A 23,672-nucleotide genomic window follows, 5' to 3' on the forward strand; every position below is an offset into this window, starting at 1 on the left:
AAACGAACATCTCAGCCGGCTACCCGCCAGCTCGGCGCGGGCGGGGGCGCAGTGCCACTGTCTGTAAACCAGACAACATTGCTGGTCTCACCACTGTCTTGTCCACCTTTCCTTTCATTCTTGCTGACACTCTTTTGTCACATATCACACCTGACACTTTCCTCCACCCGTTCCAACCTTCTTGCTAGATTCCGTCTAACCTCATCTGTCAGCCTGTCCATCACCACAGCAAACAAGAAGGGGCTCAAAGCCAATCCTTGGTGCAGTCCCACCTCCACCTTGAACTCCTCTGTCACCCCTACAGCGCACCTCACCATTGTCTTATAGCTCTCATACATGTCCTGCACCACTCGAACATACTTCTCTGCCACTCCAGACTTCCTCATACAAAACCACAGCTCCTCTATCGGCACCGTCATACACTTTTTCTAAATCTACAAAGACACAATGCAGCTCCTTCTGGCCTTCTCTGTACTTCTCTACCAGCATTTTCAAAGCAATTATTGCATATGTGGTTCTCTTTCTTGGCATGAAACCATACTGCTGCTCACAAATGCTCACTTCTGACCTCAGCCTAGCCTCCACTACTCTTTCCCATAACTTCATTGTGTGACTCATCAGCTTTATTCCTCTGTAGTTTCCACAACTCTGCATGTTGTTCTTAAAGATGGGCACCAGTACACTTCTCCTCCATTCCTCAGGCATCCTCTCATTCTCCAAGATCTTGTTAAGTAGCCCAGTCAAAAACTCTACTGCCACCTCTCCTAAACACTTCCGAAACTCCACAGGTATGTCATCAGGACCAACTGCCTTTCCACTCTTCATCCTCTTCAACGCCTTCCTCACTCATCCTTACTGATCTTTGCTACTTCTTGCTCCACAACAGTCACCTCTTCTACTCTGGGCTCTCTAACATTTTCCTCATTCATCAACTCTTCAAAGTATTCCTTCCATCTTTCCATCACACTTGTAGAACCTGTCAACACATTTCCATCTCTGTCCTTGATCACCCTAACCTGCTGCACAGCCTTCCCCATCTCCTGTCTCTCTGCCCTCGCCAACCTGTACCAACATATGTGTCCAACCTATCAGTACAAATCCTCATACGCCCTTTGTTTGCCTTTGCTACCTCTACCTTCACTTACGCTGCATCTCCCTGTACTCCTGTCTGTTTCTCTTCTGGCCTCTCAGGTCCCACTTCTTCTTAGCTAACCTTTTCCTCTTAACACACTCCTGAACTTTCTCATTCCACCACGAAGCCTCCTTATTTGCTTTCCTCTTTACAGATAACACACCAAGTACCCTCCTACCTATCTCCTGATTGTATTCAGCGTGGAGCTGTCGAGTCATCCGGAAGAACCTCCTGACCTCCCAGAGCCTGTTTCAGCTCCTCCCTGAAAGCCACACAACACTCTTCCTTCTTCAACTTCCACCACTTGGTCCTCTGCTCTGCCCTTGTCCTCTTCATCTTCCTCACCACCAGAGTCATCCTACACACCACCATCCTATGCTGTCTGGCTACACTCTCCCCAACCACTACTTTGCAGACACTGATCTCTTTCAGGTTGGAACGTCTGCACAAGATGTAATCAGCTTGTGTGCTCCTGCCTCCATTCTTACAGTGGGTGCGGAAAGTATTCAGACCCCTTTAAATCTCTGGGGAGACCTGAAAATGGCTGTCCACCAACGTTCACCATCCAACCTGACAGAACTGGAGAGGATCTGCAAGAAAGAATGGCAGAGGATCCCCAAATCCAGGTGTGAAAAACTTGTTGCATCATTCCCAAGAAGACTCATGGCTCTACTAGCTCAAAAGGGTGCTTCTACTCAATACTGAGCATAGGGTCTGAATACCTATGACCATGTGATATTTCAGTTTTTTTTTTAAAATAAATTTTCAAAAATTTCTACATTTCTGTTTTTTTCTGTGAAGATGGGGTGCTGAGTGTACATTAATGAGAAATAAAATTAAAGTTTTTGATTTTGGCAAATGGCTGCAATGTTACAAAGAGTGAAAAATTTAAAGGGGTCTGAATACTTTCCGGACCCACTGTATATGTCTCCATATGCTCCTCCCTTTTCTGGAAAAATGTGTTCTGGAAAAATGTGTTCACTACAGCCATTTCCATCCTTTTTGTGAAGTCTGCCACCATCTGTCCTTCTGCATTCCTGTCCTGCATACCAAACTTACCCATCACTTCCTCATCACCTCTGTTTCCTCACCAACATGTCCGTTAAAGTCTGCCACAATCACCACTCTCTCACCACTAGGGATACCCTGATTCAGCTCATCCATCTCCCTCCAGAATTTCTCTCCTGCTCGTCTAAACTCACATCCTACCTGTGGGGCATAACCATTGACAACATTCAATATCACACCTTCAACTTCCAGCTTCAGACTCATCACCCTATCTGACACTCTCTTCACCTCCAGAACATTCCTAGCAAAATCCTCCTTCAGGATAACTCCTACTCCATTCTTCTTTCCATCCACACCATGATAAAACAGCTTGAACCCTGCTCCTAATCTATAGGCCTTGCTACTTTCCACCTGGTCTCCTGAACACACAAGATATCCACCTTTCTTCTCTCCATCATATCAGCCAACTCTCCAGTTTTCCGGACAAAGTTCCTACATTATAGTCCCTAATCATACCTACTTACCTGCCCTTCTCTTCTCTCTTTGCCTACAAACACGCCTTCCTCCTCTCCTTCTTCAACCAACAGTAGTCCAATTTCCACTGGCACCCTGTAGGTTAACAGCACCAGTGGCGGTCGTTGTTGATCCTGGTTGTGACCAATCTGGTATGGAAGTTGTATTTGTGATTCGCATGTTTGATTTGGCTGAAATTTTACGTCAGATGCCCTTCCTGACACAACCCTCTGCACTTACCGGACTTGGGACTGGCACATGAAGACACTGGGTTGTGCCCCCCTGTGGTTGCATTTGACAGAAAATAGATGATCTGTTGTTATTTGAATGTTACATCTGTAAAGTAAATAAATGTATTCACATATAGAAAAGCAAAGTCACCACAGTGAAAATGTTAGTAAGTTCTGCAAAAGATGCCAAACAACAATCAGGATCCTAATGTGAATTAACACATCACAGATAAAAGCAGTGTCCTGATATTGTGACCAGCACTAATCTGAAATGTACACAGGAAACATTATATCAACACTTATTTATACTAAAGACATTTTCTTGGTTAAATGTTACATGTTGCCTCACAGTAAGAAGGTTTGTGGGTTTGCAACCCGGCCTTTCTGTGTGGAGTTTGAATGGTCTCCTTGTGCTTGTGTGGGTTTTCTCCAGATACTCTGGTTTCCTCCCACAGTCCAAAACATGTATGTCAAGTTGATTGGTGACTCTAAATTGCCCGTAGGAGTGAGTGTGAGTGTGTGAGGTTTTTTGTCTTTGAGTGTCTCTATGTGACCCTGTGATGGACTGGTGACCTGTCCAGGGTGTACCCCTGCCTTTCACCCAAAGAGAGCTGGATAGGCTCCAGCAGATCCCTGTAAACCTGGTTCAGGAATAAGCGGGTATAGAAAATGAATGAATGTTACATGTTGTTTACAATGTAAAGACCTTTAATATGATGGATATGTGCATTTATGTCATTTTAAAATCATGAGCCATTTGAAGATTTTCAAAAACGTCAACTTTGATTGTTTTTACAAGCAAGTTTGTGTATGTGTGGTCTTAATGTCATATGTCAGATCAGTGGTCTGAAGGCTCCTAAACTGGTTACAAGTGAAATGGAAAGAAACTTTCTGAAGATGAAATTCTTGTTAGGCTCTAAGTTTTTAAAGTCAGTCTAATTTACTGTTTACTAATGTTCAGTGAGTTTACTGTCTGAGTAATTTAAATAATATTGATAAATTCAGGAACATATGAAATCAACCAAGTGTTCCTGTTTACTCCAAAAGTAAACTGGTCTGAAATCATTAGTGGTCTGAGGGCTCCTCCTCTGGTGGCTTCATGTTACAGGTTTTTAGGCACTGAGGGGTTTTTGTTCAGGTCTACTGATGGTTTGTGTTATTGTGGGTCTCTGGCACAGAAATAAACTGCTGTGTCCTCCGTCTTCAGACTGTTCATCTTTAGATAAAGTTTACTGCTGGAGTCATCTCTGGAGATGGTGAATCTACCCTGGACTGACTGGGAGTAATGGACAGATGTACTGCCAGTGTGTATAAAAGCAACCCACTCCAGAGCTTTTCCAGAAGCCTGTCTGACCCAGTTCTTAACATTGCTGCTGAATGTGAATCCAGATGCTGTACAGGTCAATGTGTGGGATTCTCCAGGCCTTTTAACCACTGGATCAGATTCTGTCAGTCTGACCATCAACACCTGTCAAGACAAACCAGAAAATAGTCAGTTGATGTAAGTTCGCACCTTCTTGAAAACAGATTGATTTCAAGCCTTGCAGATATTTTCTCACCTGCCCAGCAGATGGTTAAAAACAGCAGTCCTGTCCTATAGTCCATCATGTTAAACTGTGTGTCCACTGTTCTCTGTCGTCCTCTCTGCAGTCAGATAAGTAGAGGTGGAAGACATCTGAGTTTTGCATTGACTCCTCCTCTCAGGAGAATATATTATCACAATATTAGACTTTTTCACTGACAAATACAGTGCATTCAGAAAGTATCTACATCCCTTCACTCTGTTCAATATTATTATGTTGCAGCCTGATGCTACAGTTGTTTCATTAATTTATTTTCTCATTATTCTGCACTCAGTATCACATAATGACACATTGAAAAAAGAAGTTAAGAAATGTCTGTAAATTCATTTTAATAAAAAACTAAAATATCCCATTTAGCCTTTGCAACAACACATTAAACATGAGCTCAGGCTCCACCCGTTTCTTCACCTTGATTGGAGTCCATCTGTGGTAAATTAAATTGATTGGACATGATTTGGAAAAGCACACACCCGTCACATTAGACAATACATATCAGCACATTTCTAAAATTCTGTTTTCACTTGTACTTATGAGATATTGAGTCTTTAATGAGGTTAATGAGGAAAATAAATATTGTAGTATCAGGCTGCACATAACAAAATTGAAAAAAGTGAAGTGGGTCTGAATATGAATTGAATGCACTGTATGTTTAAAAACCACTTTTCTCTTTCTCAGTGAACTGGTCTGAAATCATTAGTGGTCTGAGGGCTCCTCCTCTGGTGGCTTCATGTTACAGGTTTTCAGGCACTGAGGGGTTTTTGTTCAGGTCTACTGATGGTTTGTTTTATTGTGGTTGTCTGGCACAGTAATAAACTGCTGTGTCTTCAGACTCTTCATCTTTAGATAAAGTTTACTGCTGGAGTCATCTCTGGAGATAGTGAATCTACCCTGGACTGACTGGGAGTAATAGATGGGACTACTAGCTGTGCCTATATATGCAACCCACTCCAATCCTTTTCCAGGAGCCTGTCTGACCTATGCCATTGAATAATCGCTGAATGTGAATCCAGAGGCTGTACAGGTCAATGTGTGGGATTCTCCAGGCCTTTTAACCACTGGTCCAGATTCTGTCAGAGTCTGACCATCAACATCTGTCAAGACAAACCAGAAAATAGTCAGTTGATGTAAGTTTGCACCTTCTTGAAAACAGATTGATTTCAAGCTTTGCAGATATTTTCTCACCTGCCCAGCAGATGGTTAAAAGCAGCAGTCCTGTCCTATAGTCCATCATGTTAAACTGTGTGTCCACTGTTCTCTGTCGTCCTCTCTGCAGTCAGATAAGTAGAGGTGGAAGACATCTGAGTTTTGCATTGATTCCTCCTCTCAGGAAGGAGTGAACCAGACTGGTCATCATCGACATTTCTTGTTTCAGTCAATATATAGTGAGAGTTGTGGTTTGAGCCTAATGAGTTTTCATTCAATCTGAATTTTAAAAATTTTGAATAGGCTTCAGAAAATTATTTCTGTGTGGTAAAATCTGATTTTTCTTCTAATATTGTGTGTAATGCTCAGAATATGAAACAGTTTTAGCTACAAACAAAAACTTTACAGAACTCAAAGTTAAATATGTAAAGTTTTGTTCTTACTGCCCTGATACAAATTTTACCTTTGACAGTAAATAGATCTTCTCCTTTCAGCTGCTCCTTTCAGGGGTCGCCCCAGCGAATCATCTGCCTCCATTTAACCCTATCCTCTGTATCCTCCTCACCCACACCAACTATCCTCCTGTGCTCCTTCACTACATCCAAGAACCTCCTCTTTGGTCTTCCTCTAGGCCTCCTCCTTCCTGGCAGCTCTAACCTCAGCATCCTTTTACCAACGTATTCACTGTCCCTCCTCTGAACATGTCCAAACCATCTCAATCTGGCTTCCCTGGCTTTTTCTCCAAAACATCTAACATGAGCTTTCCCTCTGATGTCCTCATTCCTGATCCTATCCATCCTCGTCACTCCCAGAGAGAACCTCAACATTTTCAGCTCTGCTACCTCCAGCTCTGCCTCCTGTCTTTTTCTCAGTGCCACTGTCTGTAAACCAGACAACATTGCTGGTCTCACCACTGTCTTGTCCACCTTTCCTTTCATTCTTGCTGACACTCTTTTGTCACATATCACACCTGACACTTTCCTCCACCCGTTCCAACCTTCTTGCTAGATTCCTGTCTAACCTCATCTGTCAGCCTGTCCATCACCACAGCAAACAAGAAGGGGCTCAAAGCCAATCCTTGGTGCAGTCCCACCTCCACCTTGAACTCCTCTGTCACCCCTACAGCGCACCTCACCATTGTCTTATAGCTCTCATACATGTCCTGCACCACTCGAACATACTTCTCTGCCACTCCAGACTTCCTCATACAAAACCATAGCTCCTCTCTCAGCACCGTCATACACTTTTTCTAAATCTACAAAGACACAATGCAGCTCCTTCTGGCCTTCTCTGTACTTCTCCACCAGCATTTTCAAAGCAATTATTGCATATGTGGTTCTCTTTCTTGGCATGAAACCATACTGCTGCTCACAAATGCTCACTTCTGACCTCAGCCTAGCCTCCACTACTCTTTCCCATAACTTCATTGTGTGACTCATCAGCTTTATTCCTCTGTAGTTTCCACAACTCTGCATGTTGTTCTTAAAGATGGGCACCAGTACACTTCTCCTCCATTCCTCAGGCATCCTCTCATTCTCCAAGATCTTGTTAAGTAGCCCAGTCAAAAACTCTACTGCCACCTCTCCTAAACACTTCCGAAACTCCACAGGTATGTCATCAGGACCAACTGCCTTTCCACTCTTCATCCTCTTCAACGCCTTCCTCACTTCATCCCTACTGATCTTTGCTACTTCTTGCTCCACAACAGTCACCTCTTCTACTCTGGGCTCTCTAACATTTTCCTCATTCATCAACTCTTCAAAGTATTCCTTCCATCTTTCCATCACACTTGTGGAACCTGTCAACACATTTCCATCTCTGTCCTTGATCACCCTAACCTGCTGCACATCCTTCCCATCTCTGTCTCTCTGCCTCGCCAACCTGTACCAACATATGTGTCCAACCTATCATACAAATCCTCATACGCCCTTTGTTTGGCCTTTGCTACCTCTACCTTCACTTTACGCTGCATCTCCCTGTACTCCTGTCTGTTCTCTTCTGTCCTCTCAGTGTCCCACTTCTTCTTAGCTAACCTTTTCCTCTTAACACACTCCTGAACTTTCTCATTCCACCACGAAGCCTCCTTTTTTGCTTTCCTCTTTCCAGATAACACACCAAGTACCCTCCTACCTATCTCCCTGATTGTATTCAGCTGTAGCTGTCGAGTCATCCGGAAGAACCTCCTGACCTCCCAGAGCCTGTTTCAGCTCCTCCCTGAAAGCCACACAACACTCTTCCTTCTTCAACTTCCACCACTTGGTCCTCTGCTCTGCCCTTGTCCTCTTCATCTTCCTCACCACCAGAGTCATCCTACACACCACCATCCTATGCTGTCTGGCTACACTCTCCCCAACCACTACTTTGCAGTCACTGATCTCTTTCAGGTTGGAATGTCTGCACCAGATGTGATCAGCTTGTGTGCTCCTGCCTCCACTCTTATATGTCACCATATGCTCCTCCCTTTTCTGGAAGAATGTGTTCACTACAGCCATTTCCATCCTTTTTGTGAAGTCTGCCACCATCTGTCCTTCTGCATTCCTGTCCTGCATACCAAACTTACCCATCACTTCCTCATCACCTCTGTTTCCCTCACCAACATGTCCGTTGAAGTCTGCCACAATCACCACTCTCTCACCACTAGGGATACCCTGATTCAGCTCATCCATCTCCCTCCAGAATTTCTCCTTCTCTTCTAACTCACATCCTACCTGTGGGGCATAACCACTGACAACATTCAATATCACACCTTCAACTTCCAGCTTCAGACTCATCACCCTATCTGACACTCTCTTCAACTCCAGAACATTCCTAGCAAAATCCTCCTTCAGGATAACTCCTACTCCATTCCTCTTTCCATCCACACCATGATAAAACAGCTTGAACCCTGCTCCTAATCTATAGGCCTTGCTACCTTTCCACCTGGTCAACTGAACATACAAGATATCCACCTTTCTTCTCTCCATCATATCAACCAACTCTCTAGTTTTCCCTGACAAAGTCCCTACATTCAAAGTCCCTACTCCTTCACTACTGCCCTTCCTCTTCTCTCTTTGCCTACGAACACGCCTTCCTCCTCTCCTTCTTCGTCCAACAGTAGTCCAATTTCACCTGGCACCCTGTAAGTTAACAGCACCAGTGGCGTTCGTTGTTAACCCGATCGATCCGGTATGGAAGTCATATTTGTTACTCGCATGTTTGATTTGGCTGAAATTTTACGTCGGATGCCCTTCCTGACACAACCCTCTGCATTTACCTGGACTTGGGACTGGCACATGAAGACACTGGATTGTGCCCCCCTGTGGTTGCATTTGACAGAAAATAGATGATCTGTTGTTAATTGTATGTTACATTTGTAAAGTAAATAAATGTATTCACATATAGAAAAGCAAAGTCACCACAGTGAAAATGTTAGTAAGTTTTGCTAAAAGATGCCAAACAACAATCAGGATCCTAATGTGAATTAACACATCACAGATAAAAGCAGTTTCCTGATATTGTGACCAGCACTAATCTGAAATGTACACAGGAAACATTATATCAACACTTATTTATACTAAAGACATTTTCTTGGTTAAATGTTACATGTTGCCTCACAGTGAGAAGGTTGTGGGTTTGCAACCCGGCCTTTCTGTGTGGAGTTTGAATGTTCTCCCTGTGCTTGTGTGGGATTTCTCCAGGTACGCTAGTTTCCTCCCCAGTCCAAAAACATGTATGTCAGGTTGATTGGTGACTCTAAATTGCCAGTGAGTGTGAGTGTGTGAGGTTGTTTGTCTCTATATGTGGCCCTATGATGGACTGGTGACCTGTCCAGGGTGGACCCCTGCCTTCCTTTGTGTATGTGTGGTCTTAATGTCATATGTCAGATCAGTGGTCTGAAGGCTCCTAAACTGGTGAGAAATGAAATGGAAAGAAAACTTTCTGAAGATGAACTTCTTGTTAGGCTCTAAGTTTTTAAAGTCAGTGTAATTTACTGTTTACTAATGTTCAGTGAGTTTATTGTCTGAGTAATTAAAAAGATATTGATAAATTAAGGAACATATAAAATCTATCAACTGTTTCCTGTTTACTCCAAAAGTTAACTGGCCTGAAATCATTAGTGGTCTGAGGGCTCCTCCTCTGGTGGCTTCATGTTACAGGTTTTCAGGCACTGAGGGGTTTTTGTTCAGGTCTACTGATGGTTTGTGTTATTGTGGGTCTCTGGCACAGTAATACACAGCAGTGTCTTCAGGCTGCATGTTCTGTCTGTTCAGAGTCACTGTCTTGCTGGAAGAGTCTAAGTCAATACTGAACTTGTTCTTTAGTGAATCTTTGACAGTTGTGTCACTACTAATCCACTCCAGTCCTTTCCCTGCAGGCTGTCTGATCCAAGCTGTCCAGTAGCTGCTCACAGAATAAGAGACCTGACAGGTGATGGTCAGACGTTGACCTGGCTGCACAGTCACAGAGGCTGGCTGTGTCAGCTGTTCACATTTCACACCTGGTAAAAATAAAAAATATATTATGACAAATTATCATTTTTATACTGTAAAAATGAACAGTTTTCTAAGTCAAATCTAGAGACTCACATGATCCAGCTGCCAACAGCAGCAGCAGAGCAACAGGAAACATGTTTTCTATTGAAAGTGATGTGTGAACTACTCTGACAGTCTTACTGGAGGTTTTTATAGGTATGAGGAAGGTCACTGAGTTTGCATAGAATCAGACTCATAAGAGCTACAGTGTTGGTGTGATCAGATCTAATAATAGTTGGTTCATTGTTCAGTGAAAACATGGCTGGAAATCAGCTCTGCCTTAGATATGAATGTTTCATTTCATTGCACATTTAACTGTAACATGTTGAAAAGGTCCCAGCATTTACTTCAACTGTTCCTGAAAACTATTAATTCCTAAATTACTGTAATTACTTTTTAAAAACTTAAATACATCCTACTGTAATTAAAAACAATAAATATCATTACTACTTCAATGTTAATATTAACATGACTCCTGGATTATTGAAGGCATATTAAAATCAACACTAGAATAACAATGATGGTGAACAGCAATGGAAACAGGTTTAATCTTATCAGCACTGAATTTTCCAATTGCTGTTTTTTTTTTTAAGCAGAGAGAGCTCACTTATTCTTAACCTATATTTATCTGTTTAGACAGGATCATATGAACAGTTTAAAATATTTTTTTTGCAAAAATATATAAATATTTAGCTTAGTGAAGATTTAAGTGAAGATTAAAGAATCTAGAGGAAGAAACGTGTTTCAGCCCATAGAGAGTTAACGTTCATTCAGATATAAATTACTTTATTGTCTTGTTATTCCATATTCTTTAAATTCATTGCAGTTGTCTTCTCTGAAAGATATACATGAAACTGTCGTGTGTGATTTACTCATTTAGCCATTTATTCTATATTTATTATATATTTAATGTAGGTCAGTAATGAGAAGAGACAGCAGGCTCCCTGAAGTCTTCATAACAGCAGGATTAGTTGTTTCATTCATCTTTGATCAAAGTCTCACAAGAACCAAAATGCACAGGAGCTTTTGGTAACACTGGTATAAAACAAGTACATTCTTGTCTTAGCCTTAATACACTGAAGTAATTATTGTAAAACTACATTATAGGTGTCTTTGTGTTTTTAAGCACCATCTTTGATCTGGGACAAGAAAAAAATAAAATAATATATTATCATAATTTCTAGGGCCCATCAGGCTACTGAGTAGGCTACTGTAGGTTTTTGTACAGCTGCTGAACCAACTCCAGTCACTGTGACTCTCGAGCACAATAATAAACAGCAGAATCTTCAGTTTTCAGACTGTTCATCTGCAGATACAGCTGCTGTCTGTTGTCGTCTCTGGAGATGGTAAACCGGCCTTGGACTGACTGAGAGTAGTATTTGCTGCTACCACCACCATTGCTAATGGCTGCAACCCACTCCAGTCCTTTTCCAGGAGCCTGTCTGGCCCATGCCATATAATAGCTGCTGAATGTGAATCCAGAGGCTGTACAGGTCAGTGTGTGGGATTCTCCAGGCCTTTTAACCACTGGTTCAGATTGTGTCAGAATCTGACCATCAACACCTGTCAAGACAAACCAGAAAATAGTCAGTTGATGTAAGTTTGCACCTTCTTGAAAACAGATTGATTTCAAGCTTTGCAGATAATTTCTCACCTGCCCAGCAGATGGTTAAAAGCAGCAGTCCTGTCCTATAGTCCATCATGTTAAACTGTGTGTCCACTGTTCTCTGTCGTCCTCTCTGCAGTCAGATAAGTAGAGGTGGAAGACATCTGAGTTTTGCATTGACTCCTCCTCTCAGGAAGGAGTGAACCAGACTGGTCATCATAGACCTTGTTTGATAAATTTAAAAAATATATGAATTTGAATTGAATTTGTGTAGTTGCCAAAGGTCGACTCTTATCTGGTGACAAAAGCACATCACAGACCTGAGACGTGATTGGAGGAATTTCACTGAAATAAAAGCAAAAAGATCTATTTTTATTTCCCTGACAGAAAATCTTAACTGAAAAAAACTGTTAATAGAATAATATAAATTAAAACTTTGCTCTTTAACTCATTGGAAGAGACAATGCAGTTGGTTTGAGTCATGAAGAAGTTTCAGTTTCTAACATATCAGTGAAGCTGACTAAAGAGAACTAAAGATGCTAATGTCTTTATGATTTACTGAATGTCATTATAGAAGAATAATCTATTTTATATTGTTTACACATTTTCAGTGCACTTTACTTTTGCAACACTGTTTTCTGTGAACTATGATAAAATCATTAGTGGTCTGAGGGCTCCTCCTCTGGTGGCTTCATGTTACAGGTTTTCAGGCACTGAGGGGTTTTTGTTCAGGTCTACTGATGGTTTGTGTTATTGTGAGTCTCTGGCACAGTAATACACAGCAGTGTCTTCAGGCTGCATGTTCTGTCCGTTCAGAGTCACTGTGTTGCTGGAAGAGTCTACGTCAATACTGAACTTGTTCTTTAGTGAATCTTTGTAGTATGAATCACCAGTATATTTGCTTCCAATCCACTCCAGTCCTTTCCCTGCAGGCTGTCGGATCCAAGCTGTGTAGTGGCTGCTCACAGAATAAGAGACCTGACAGGTGATGGTCAGACGTTGACCTGGCTGCACAGTCACAGAGGCTGGCTGTGTCAGCTGTTCACATTTCACACCTGTTAAAAACAAAAAATATATTATGACAAATTATCAAGTGACACTGTAAAAATGAACAGTTTTCTATGTCAAATCTAGAGACTCACATGATCCAGCTGCCAACAGCAGCAGCAGAGCAACAGGAAACATGTTTTCTAATGAAAGTGATGTGTGAACTACTCTGACAGTCTTACTGGAGGTTTTTATAGGTATGAGGAAGGTCACTGAGTTTGCATAGAATCAGACTCATAAGAGCTACAGTGTTGGTGTGATCAGATCTAATAACAGTTGGTTCATTTTTCAGTGAAAACATGGCTGGAAATCAGCTCTGCCTTAGATATGAATGTTTCATTTCATTGCACATTTAACTGTAACATGTTGAAAAGGTCCCAGCATTTACTTCAACTGTTCCTGAAAACCATTAATGCCTTAATGACAGTAATTAAAATTCAAAAACTTATATACATAGTATTATAAATGTCCTGCAGACTGCAGCAGAAGAGAAAAAAATGTTTTTATTTTAAATGTTTTATTGGTGTCAGCTGCAGTGTAAGTCAAACGAAAGCAGCACAAATACATTCAAATACTCTTTACTCCTCTATCAATAATAAATGTTTTTTCTACCGTTAAATAATTATCATAAATATATTTTTTGTTTGTTAAACTACCACCATGGATAGAAACTAAAAATAATAAACTCCAGACAATTGTATTTTCCATTCTGTGATAAATATTGTAGTTCAGTTCTCTGTGATCAGTCTTTCAAAAATGCATAAACTTGTCCCACAGTGCTCTGCAAGTTATTGATGTGTTTATAAGGTGGGAAGTGTTTGCATAGACCTCCCTCTACTGGTTTAAAAAGGGAACATGTAACACACATTTTCATAAACTGAATATTTTTAAAACACCTTTGGAAATTTGGAAATTTTTTAGGTTATGGTAGCAAATTTTCTGGACTGATGCAACAGGACAATCATATGAATCTTAGACTGATTCTGTAGCAGTTTTCATTAATGTTTCCATCTTCACCAACATAAAAAATGCATTATATGTAGTTTTCTTGAAACTGTAACAGAGAATGAGCTACTATTAATTTGATCTTTGTCAGATGTTAATTTATGACCCATCTCTCTGAAACAGCTGAAATCTTGCTCTGAGGCAACTGAGTGTTTGGTTCAGTTTGTGGGTTTTTGTGCAGGTTGGTCTGTGGTTGTTTATTTACGGTGGCCGACAAGGGCAAACGCGCTGCAAAGTGAAACGCTGCAAAAGCGAAACGCTGCAAAAGCGAAACGCTACAAGAAAGAAACGCTGCAAAAGAGAAACGCTGCAAGAAAGAAACGCTGCAAAAGAGAAACGCTGCAAGAAAGAAACGCTGCAAAAGAGAAATGCTGCAAGAAAGAAACGCTGCAAAAGAGAAACGCTGCAAGAAAGAAACGCTGCAAAAGAGAAACGCTGCAAGAAAGAAACGCTGCAAAAGAGAAACGCTGCAAGAAAGAAATGCTGCAAAAGAGAAAACACAAGTGCGCCTGGCCAATAGGGGGACCCCAAACTGAGGGGTGCTATGAGCAAAGAACTTTTACAGAGGCGAGAGAGACACATGTAGTGATCTACGTCAATGTTGGGAGACATGGGGGGGGGGGGGTTGCAGGGTGGGAGATCTGAAGGTACTGTAATGATTATAGGATGTTGTCTTGTTCAGGGTGTTCTTTGGGGAGTCGGTAGGGTGAGCTAGAGGGAGATGGGTCAGGGAGGAGAGAAGAAGTGTGTGTCTAGGGAAGAGAGGGAGGGTGAGAGAGAGCTGTTCGGTGAGGGGAGTTAGCGTGGCTACAGCTGAAACAGTAGCCTGTTACCTGTTCTGACAAAAAAATTAATAACGCAAAGTGACAAAAGAACGTCTGCTGGCTGTCAATTTAGCAGGGCATTACAGTACGTTTTACATTTATTATTTTTTAAACACTTGGCCGTCATGTTTTACAGTATTCTAAAAGTACAGTGTTGTAAAAGATGACAGCCAAGTGTTAAGTAATAAATGGAAAACGCACCTATCAGATCTCCCAACCCCCCCCCACACCCAATGTCTCCCAACGTTGTACAACACTTTTGATCAAGTAAACACATGTAACAGAACACATATTATTAGCACATATTAGCACATGAGAACAATCATCAGAGGTCACTCATTCATCATCACAACACTATAACCTGCGTCATTACGCAGCCTCCAAAATGAGACGTGACTTATATCACTACATGTGTCTCTTGCAACGTTTCTCTTTTGCAGCGTTTCTCTCTTGCAGCGCGTTTGCCCTTGTCGGCCACCGTATTTACCACTATGGGCAGACGTGCACAGTAATAAACAGCTGTGTCCTCAGGCTGCAGATTCTCTGCTTTTATAGTCACTGTTCCAGCAGAAGTGTCTCTGCTGTAGCTGAACTTGTTCTTCAAAGCATCATTTTGATAAAAGCTGCCTCCACCCCATCGATGTAAAATCCCCTCCATTGGTTTTCCTTTACACATTTGATTAAGTTTTGTTTAAAAGAAAGAGAACATAAACTAACAAAAATTCTTAGTATGTGTTTATCTGTGTGTTTGTAATCATAGACATATTTAATAGATATTTTAGGAGCATTATAAATGTTTTATAAATGACTAACCCAATGCTGTACAGTATAATAGATGCTGAATGTGAATCCAGAGGCTGTACATGTCAATGTGTGGGATTCTCCAGGCCTTTTAACCACTGGATCAGATTCTGTCAGTCTGACCATCAACACGAGTCAAGATGAAAACCAAAACAATCAGAGACTAAATGATGTCAGATTAAGATCAGTTATTATCATTGGGAGGATACTGGATAAGATGTAGACTGGACTGGAGTCTAATTTCTTGTTTAGTGACAGCAGAATAAATTGTTATTGATGTTCTTCAGTGTTTTACATTGAGTTACTTGTTTAGCAGCATTACCACAAATTAATAATATAACCCAAGTTATATAATCTGACTGATGGTATTTAAACAATAACCAACAAGCAGTGGTGCACAGAAAAACTGGATGAGTCGTTGTGAGCAGATTTTTCTCTTTTCATGGCTGAAATGTTGATCAACATCAGACGAGGACATTAAAAGCTGACATGTTTGTGGCTGCTAACACTTTACAACCCACTTTGTTCCTTTCCTGCTGTTGCTTTGTCTTCACCAGACTAAGTATTAAAGTTAGTGCTCATCTGCCCTCTACAGTTTTAAAATGGAAACAGGGGCTACATTTAACATTCAACAGAAGTTAGTCACCTCTAACATCTGGACATAGAGATGAGTTTGTGATTCAAGGCCTGTGGTCGTCATCTGTTTTTCTGGCTTTTCACTTAGTGCATACTGCAATAAACTCAGGCAGCAACATAACAGTGAAGAAGAAGATGTTATTTTACAGCAGGTTTTTGATGTATTAACAGTATTAGTGTAGATCTATGTTGAAGCACTTCTCTCACTGACATACATTTTACTTCTTTATGAGTATTGTGTAATTACATGTTGTTGTTTTAAAAAGGGCAGTAGCTGGTAGTTATCATGCACTTTCTCTGACTAATGAATTACTGATAAATTTCATTAACTGTCCATCATTCAATGGGATGTTTGTTTCCAAAGCCTGACACACTCCAGTGCTTCTCATGCAGACGTCAGAGTTCAAAGGATTTTGTGCAGCTTTGTAATCTCTTGTGTCACCGTGTCTCTCGAGCACAATAATAAACAGCAGAATCTTCTTGTTTCAGACTCTTCACCTCTAAATACACAACATTTTGGGAAGTGTCTTTGGTGATAGAAAACTGGCCTTGAAGACTTTGGGCAAATATTGTGCCAGTTCCACTATCAATGCGTCCAATCCATTCCAATCCTTTCCCTGGTTTCTGACGAATCCAGTGCAGCCAAGCCAGAGAAAGTCCTTCTACCTTACAGGACAGAGTGGCTGATTGTCCAGCTCTGTGAACCACTGGCTCTGAAGAAGTGAGGGACTGGCCCTGAGCAGCTGAAAAAGACACATAGGTAAGATGAGACACAGCCAGCAGACATCCAAAGCTGCTGTTCTGCTCCTCTGCTCAATACTGGCTTGACTTACCTGAAATGAGGGCCAAGAGGAAGACACTTTGTACAGCTGTCATGTTGGGAGCTTTGCTGCATCTCAAACTGTGAAGGCTGATATGGAGAATATATTTGGAGCAAGCAGAATGGGTGGGGAATGTGTATCACTGTGAATTTGCATGTAGAGACTATGGAGAGTCAGTGCTGAAAAATAAATGAAATTAAAATTAAAAGTCAGGAGAAGAGCAGTGCTGAACTGTGAAAGGGAGAAAGTTAAAAACAGACTTGAGACTTAACAATTCAAGATGTTGGCTTTCTCCTTTTTTTGAGTGTATTTGTCCAATTTTTGCATTTATGAGAACAAGATAAGCTCAGAATTTACAAGTTATGTTGTATATTTTGAGACACTTTATACCATTTGCTCTGTGGTTTAAAGACTGTTATTGAGTAAGGTGCTGAGAGAGGAATAATGTGGGAAAAGCAAACATCAATTTTCCTCCAAGAGCCCAGGAAGTGAAAGTTTGTCTGACTGTAACATCATTTGTTCATTCTGCTTTAATACAAAGTCCCAGACACAAGAATAAACATCAGCTCCTTAAACATTCCAGATGTTGATGTAGAAATCTTGTTGACAGAGTGAGATGATGAGCAGCAACAGATGAAGCTGTAGTCACTGATCCAGCAGTTACATGTTTCTGTGTGATGTCAATACAAATGTCTAGTTCAGTCTGTCAGTTAAGCTCAATGAGCTGACTGGAGTTTGTGTCTTTATAGTGACAAAGCTGAGAGAAACTTTACACTCACGGCTCTCTAGTGTTAATAAAACAAACAGCAACATTATTTTTCACCTCCACTTTTTAATATATTTTACATGCAATTAAATCTACATTAATGTTACTAACATTTCTCTTATACCTTTAGCATTACAGTTTTTAATACATGGAAAATAATTTCATCAGGCTGTTCTTTGTGTGGAAATTATTTTATATACAGTTTGTTTAATAGTTATTGTTATTAATGATGGTCCTTCACAGTTTTAACAGTAGTAAAGTAAAGTAACATTTAAAAAAAACATTCTTCTTTTATCGAGACATATATGAACAAGATCAATACTCCAGGTTTTTGTACAGCTGCTGAACCAACTCCAGTCACTGTGACTATCGAGCACAATAGTAAACAGCAGAATCTTCAGTTTTCAGACTGTTCATCTGCAGATACAGCTGCTGTCTGTTGTCGTCTCTGGAGATGGTAAACCGGCCTTGGACTGACTGAGAGTAGAATTTGCTGCTACCACCACCATTGCTAATGGCTGCAACCCACTCCAGTCCTTTTCCAGGAGCCTGTCTGACCCAGCCCATCCAGTAGCTGCTGAGTGAGAATCCTGAGCCTGTACAGGTCAATGTGTGTGATTCTCCAGGCCTTTTAACCACCGGTCCTGATTCTGTCAGAGTCTGACCATCAACACCTGTCAAGACAAACCAGAAAACAGTCAGTTGATGTAAGTTTGCACCTTCTTGAAAACAGATTCATTTCAAGCTTTGCAGATATTTTCTCACCTGCCCAGCAGATGGTTAAAAGCAGCAGTCCTGTCCTATAGTCCATCATGTTAAACTGTGTGTCCACTGTTCTCTGTCGTCCTCTCTGCAGTCAGATAAGTAGAGGTGGAAGACATCTGAGTTTTGCATTGACTCCTCCTCACAGGAAGGAGTGAACCAGACTGGTCATCATAGACCTTTTTTGATAAATTTAAAAAATATATGAATTTGAATTGAATTCGTGTAGTTGCCAAAGGTCGACTCTTATCTAGTGACAAAAGCACATCACAGCTGAGACGTGATTGGAGGAATTTCACTGAAATAAAAGCAGAGACATATTTTTTTTTTTCCCTGACAGAAAATCTTAACTGAAAAAAACTGTTAATAGAATAATATAAATTAAAACTTTGCTCTTTAACTCATTGGAAGAGACAATGCAGTTGGTTTGAGTCATGAAGAAGTTTCAGTTTCTAACATATCAGTGAAGCTGACTAAAGAGAACTAAAGATGCTAATTTCTCTATGATTTACTGAATGTCATTATAGAAGAATAATCTATTTTATATTGTTTACACATTTTAAGTGCACTTTACTTTTGCAACACTGTTTTCTGTGAACTATGATAAAATCATTAGTGGTCTGAGGGCTCCTCCTCTGGTGGCTTCATGTTACAGGTTTTCAGGCACTGAGGGGTTTTTGTTCAGGTCTATTGATGGTTTGTGTTATTGTGGGTCTCTGGCACAGTAATAAACTGCTGCGTCCTCCGTCTTCAGACTGTTCATTTTTAGATAAAGTTTACTGCTGGAGTCATCTCTGGAGATGGTGAATCTACCCTGGACTGACTGGGAGTAATAGATAGATGTACTGCCAGTGTGTATAAAAGCAACCCACTCCAGAGCTTTTCCAGGAGCCTGTCTGACCCAGGCCATCCAGTAGCTGCTGAATGTGAATCCAGACGCTGTACAGGTCAATGTGTGGGATTCTCCAGGCCTTTTAACCACTGGTTCAGATTCTGTCAGAGTCTGACCATCAACACCTGTCAAGACAAACCAGAAAATAGTCAGTTGATGTAAGTTTGCACCTTCTTGAAAACAGATTGATTTCAAGCTTTGCAGATATTTTCTCACCTGCCCAGCAGATGGTTAAAGCAGCAGTCCCGTCCTATAATCCATCATGTTAAACTGTGTGTCCACTGTTCTCTGTCGTCCTCTCTGCAGTCAGATAAGTAGAGGTGGAAAACATCTGAGTTTTGCATTGACTCCTCCTCACAAGAAGCAGTGAACCATACAGGCTTCAAAAATAAATTTTCTGTGTGGTAAAATCTGATTTTTAGTCTGATGATATTTTGTGTATACTCTTCTAGTCTACACTGATTGATCAGACTGTTAAGTGTTGGTGGTGAGTGCTGGAGAGAAGGAGAGGCAGTAGGACACAAATGCAGGACTCAGAAGGATTTATTACTCCTCCTGGGATCACCAGGAGAGGGAAAAACACAAAACACAAAGTCGAATGAAACGAGAAAAACTCAGTCACCGAATGAGACGGGAAACTAGGAAACTGACTGAAATGGTAAACATAAACTGCTTTTGCAATAAGACTTACGCAACTAGTCAGTACCTATCACTACTATTAGGCAGTCAGCTAATGCTTCAGCCAAGAACAAGGGAAACACCAAACAAAACTGACAACAGGTCAAATCATTAGTGGTCTGAGGGCTCCTCCTCTGGTGGCTTCATGTTACAGGTTTTCAGGCACTGAGGGGTTTTTGTTCAGGTCTACTGATGGTTTGTGTTATTGTGAGTGTATGTAACATTTTAAAAAGGTCCCTGCATTTACTTCAACTGTTCCTGAAAACTATTAATGCATAAATGACAGTAATTTAATTTCCAAACTTCATAAAATCCTACTATAACTGAAAACAATAAATATGGTTGCTACTATTTTACTGTTAATATTAACATGACTCCTGGAGAATTGGAACATATTGAAATCAACACTAGAGTAACAATGATAGATGCAATAGAAACTAATTAACATTTTATTTTCAGTTATTTTGGGCACTAACTTGTATTTCTCTTTATTTGTTTTAAACAAAACTTATGACAGCAGACATGATTATATTAATATTGTTAAATAATTGTCATGACAGCAGGCTCTCTGAACAGCAGGATTAGTTGTTTCATTCATCTCACAAGAACAAATGTTCACAGACGCTTTTGGTTATATTTGTATATAACAAGTATATTCTTGGCTTTGTCTTTGTACAAGTTATTATTTTAAAAGTTATTATTGTTGTGTATTGTTGTTATTTCCTTCGGGACAGACTTTATGAATTTGTGTCATGTAGAGGAAAGTGTTTATTTATTAAAACAAAATGAAAGAAAATAGAGGAAAAACATGACATCATTACTAGAACCCATCAGGCTACTGAGTAGGCTGTTGTAGGTTTTTGTACAGCTGCTGAACCAACTCCAGTCACTGTGACTCTCGAGCACAATAATAAACAGCAGAATCTTCAGTTTTCAGACTGTTCATCTGCAGATACAGCTGCTGTCTGTTGTTGTCTCTGGAGATGGTAAACCGGCCTTGGACTGACTGAGAGTAGAATTTGCTGCTACCACCACGATCAGTAGCAACCCACTCGAGTCCTTTTCCAGGAGCCTGTCTGATCCAGCCCATCCAAGAGCCACCAAAATTAAATCCAGAGGCTGTACAGGTCAATGTGTGGGATTCTCCAGGCCTTTTATCCACTGGTTCAGATTCTGTCAGGGTCTGACCATCAACACCTGTCAAGACAAACCAGAAAATACTCAGTTGATGTAAGTTTGCACCTTCTTGAAAACAGATTGATTTCAAGCTTTGCAGATATTTTCTCACCTGCCCAGCAGATGGTTAAAAGCAGCAGTCCTGTCCTATAGTCCATCATGTTAAACTGTGTGTCCACTGTTCTCTGTGGTCCTCTCTGCAGTCAGATAAGTAGAGGTGGAAGACATCTGAGTTTTGCATTGACTCCTCCTCTCAGGAAGGAGTGAACCAGACTGGTCATCATAGACCTTGTTTGATAAATTTAAAAAATATATGAATTTGAATTGAATTTGTGTAGTTGCCAAAGGTCGACTCTTATCTGGTGACAAAAGCACATCACAGACCTGAGACGTGATTGGAGGAATTTCACTGAAATAAAAGCAAAGAGATCTATTTTTATTTCCCTGACAGAAAATCTTAACTGAAAAAAACTGTTAATAGAATAATATAAATTAAAACTTTGCTCTTTAACTCATTGGAAGAGGCAATGCAGTTGGTTTGAGTCATGAAGAAGTTTCAGTTTCTAACATATCAGTGAAGCTGACTAAAGAGAACTAAAGATGCTAATTTCTTTATGATTTACTGAATGTCATTATAGAAGAATAATCTATTTTATATTGTTTACACATTTTCAGGTCACTTTACTTTTGCAACACTGTTTTCTGTGAACTATGATAAAATCATTAGTGGTCTGAGGGCTCCTCCTCTGGTGGCTTCATGTTACAGGTTTTCAGGCACTGAGGGGTTTTTGTTCAGGTCTACTGATGGTTTGTGTTATTGTGAGTCTCTGGCACAGTAATACACAGCAGTGTCTTCAGGCTGCATGTTCTGTCCATTCAGAGTCGCTGTGTTGCTGGAAGAGTCTAAGTCAATACTGAACTTGTTCTTTAGTGAATCTTTGTAGGATGAAGCACCAGCAGCTTTGCTTCCAATCCACTCCAGTCCTTTCCCTGCAGGCTGTCTGACCCAGTGTGTGTGCTAGCTGCTCACAGAATAAGAGACCTGACAGGTGATGGTCAGACGTTGACCTGGCTGCACAGTCACAGAGGCTGGCTGTGTCAGCTGTTCACATTTCACACCTGTTAAAAATAATAAATATATTATGACAAATTATGAAGTGACACTGTAAAAATGAACAGTTTTCTAAGTCAAATCTAGAGACTCACATGATCCAGCTGCCAACAGCAGCAGCAGAGCAACAGGAAACATGTTTTCTAATGAAAGTGATGTGTGAACTACTCTGACAGTCTGACTGGAGGTTTTTATAGGTATGAGGAAGGTCACTGAGTTTGCATAGAATCAGACTCATAAGAGCTACAGTGTTGGTGTGATCAGATCTAATAATAGTTGGTTCATTGTTCAGTGAAAACATGGCTGGAAATCAGCTCTGCCTTAGATATGAATGTTTCATTTCATTACATATTTAACTGTAACATGTTGAAAAGGTCCCAGCATTTACTTTAACAGTTCCTGAAAACTGTTAATGCCTGAATGACAGTAATTAAAATTCAAAAACTTATATACATAGTATTATAAATGTCCTGCAGACTGCAGCAGAAGAGAAAAAAACATTTTTATTTGAAATGTTTTATTGGTGTCAGCTGCAGTGTAAGTGAAATGAAAGCAGCACAAATACATTCAAATACTCTTTACTCCTCTATCAATAATAAATGTTTTTTCTACATTTAAGTAATTATCATATATATACTTTTTGTTTGTTAAACTACCACCATGGATAGAAACTAAAAATTATAAACTCCAGACAATTGTATTTTCCATTCTGTGATAAATATTGTAGTTCAGTTCTCTGTGATCAGTGTTTCAGAAATGCATAAACTTGTCCCTCAGTTCTCTGCAAGTTATTGATGTGTTTATAATTTGGGAAGTGTTTTCATAGACCTCCCTCTACTGGTTTAAAAAGGGAACATGTAACACACATTTTCATAAACTGAATATTTTTAAAACACCTTTGGAAAATGTGACGACAAAACATATAAGAAATGTCACCTTTAGTTTTGTAGCAGCTACAAATTACAAAATAAAAATTGGCTCCATATATGTAGGTATTTGTTAATACTTCGGTAGAAAATGAGTCACTTTTCAGTTTAACTTTGTTAGACGTTATTTTATAACCAATATTTTTGAAACAGAAGGTATCTTTTTTTTTTTTTTTTTTTTTAGATAGTTCAAGTATTTTGTTTCTCTTTTATTGTGATGGCAGCTGCAGTGGGAGGCTAAAACAATGTTACCACAAGGGTTTTTCTATCATTCAGGAAATTGCATTGACTAATTTTTTTATCAACTCAACAAGAATTCATGACTTTATGAATGTTCACTTGTGGATCATGGGTGTTTAGTTTCAGCCGTGTGTTTGTGGGTTTTTGTGCAGGTTGGTTGGTGGTTTTTACCACTGTGGGCCCACGTGCACAGTAATAAACAGCTGTGTCCTCAGGCTGCAGATTCTCTGCTTTTATAGTCACTGTTCCAGCAGAAGTGTC

The 23,672-nt window shown here is 40.3% G+C and overlaps 2 pseudogenes and 5 gene segments (V, D, J or C); all 7 read right to left on the bottom strand.

Annotated features, from left to right (window-relative positions):
- Positions 1 to 4,039: 4,039 nt before the first annotated feature.
- On the bottom strand, positions 4,040 to 4,491 carry LOC113140632 (immunoglobulin heavy variable 3-30-3-like; annotated as a pseudogene).
- Positions 4,492 to 9,805: 5,314 nt separating this feature from the next.
- LOC113140401 (Ig heavy chain V region XIG14-like) lies at positions 9,806 to 10,217 on the bottom strand (the record flags this gene model as incomplete). The annotated part of the segment is given in 2 exon segments: positions 9,806 to 10,086; positions 10,175 to 10,217. Coding segments are annotated over 2 exon segments (324 nt in total), but the record flags the coding sequence as incomplete, so codon positions are not given.
- A 2,231-nt stretch (positions 10,218 to 12,448) lies between these two features.
- LOC113140374 (Ig heavy chain V region 5A-like) lies at positions 12,449 to 13,001 on the bottom strand. The segment is given in 2 exon segments: positions 12,449 to 12,781; positions 12,869 to 13,001. Coding segments are annotated over 2 exon segments (348 nt in total).
- Positions 13,002 to 16,440: 3,439 nt separating this feature from the next.
- LOC113140378 (immunoglobulin heavy variable 3-74-like) lies at positions 16,441 to 16,992 on the bottom strand. The segment is given in 2 exon segments: positions 16,441 to 16,782; positions 16,873 to 16,992. Coding segments are annotated over 2 exon segments (348 nt in total).
- Positions 16,993 to 17,797: 805 nt separating this feature from the next.
- LOC113140353 (Ig heavy chain V region 914-like) lies at positions 17,798 to 18,440 on the bottom strand. The segment is given in 2 exon segments: positions 17,798 to 18,300; positions 18,392 to 18,440. Coding segments are annotated over 2 exon segments (357 nt in total).
- Positions 18,441 to 20,643: 2,203 nt separating this feature from the next.
- LOC113140344 (immunoglobulin heavy variable 3-7-like) lies at positions 20,644 to 21,302 on the bottom strand. The segment is given in 2 exon segments: positions 20,644 to 21,155; positions 21,247 to 21,302. Coding segments are annotated over 2 exon segments (360 nt in total).
- A 646-nt stretch (positions 21,303 to 21,948) lies between these two features.
- On the bottom strand, positions 21,949 to 22,577 carry LOC113140384 (Ig heavy chain V region XIG14-like; annotated as a pseudogene).
- Positions 22,578 to 23,672: the final 1,095 nt, after the last annotated feature.

Source organism: Mastacembelus armatus, chromosome 8, assembly GCF_900324485.2.
Source record: "Mastacembelus armatus chromosome 8, fMasArm1.2, whole genome shotgun sequence".
In the NCBI taxonomy this organism is placed as follows: domain Eukaryota; kingdom Metazoa; phylum Chordata; class Actinopteri; order Synbranchiformes; family Mastacembelidae; genus Mastacembelus; species Mastacembelus armatus.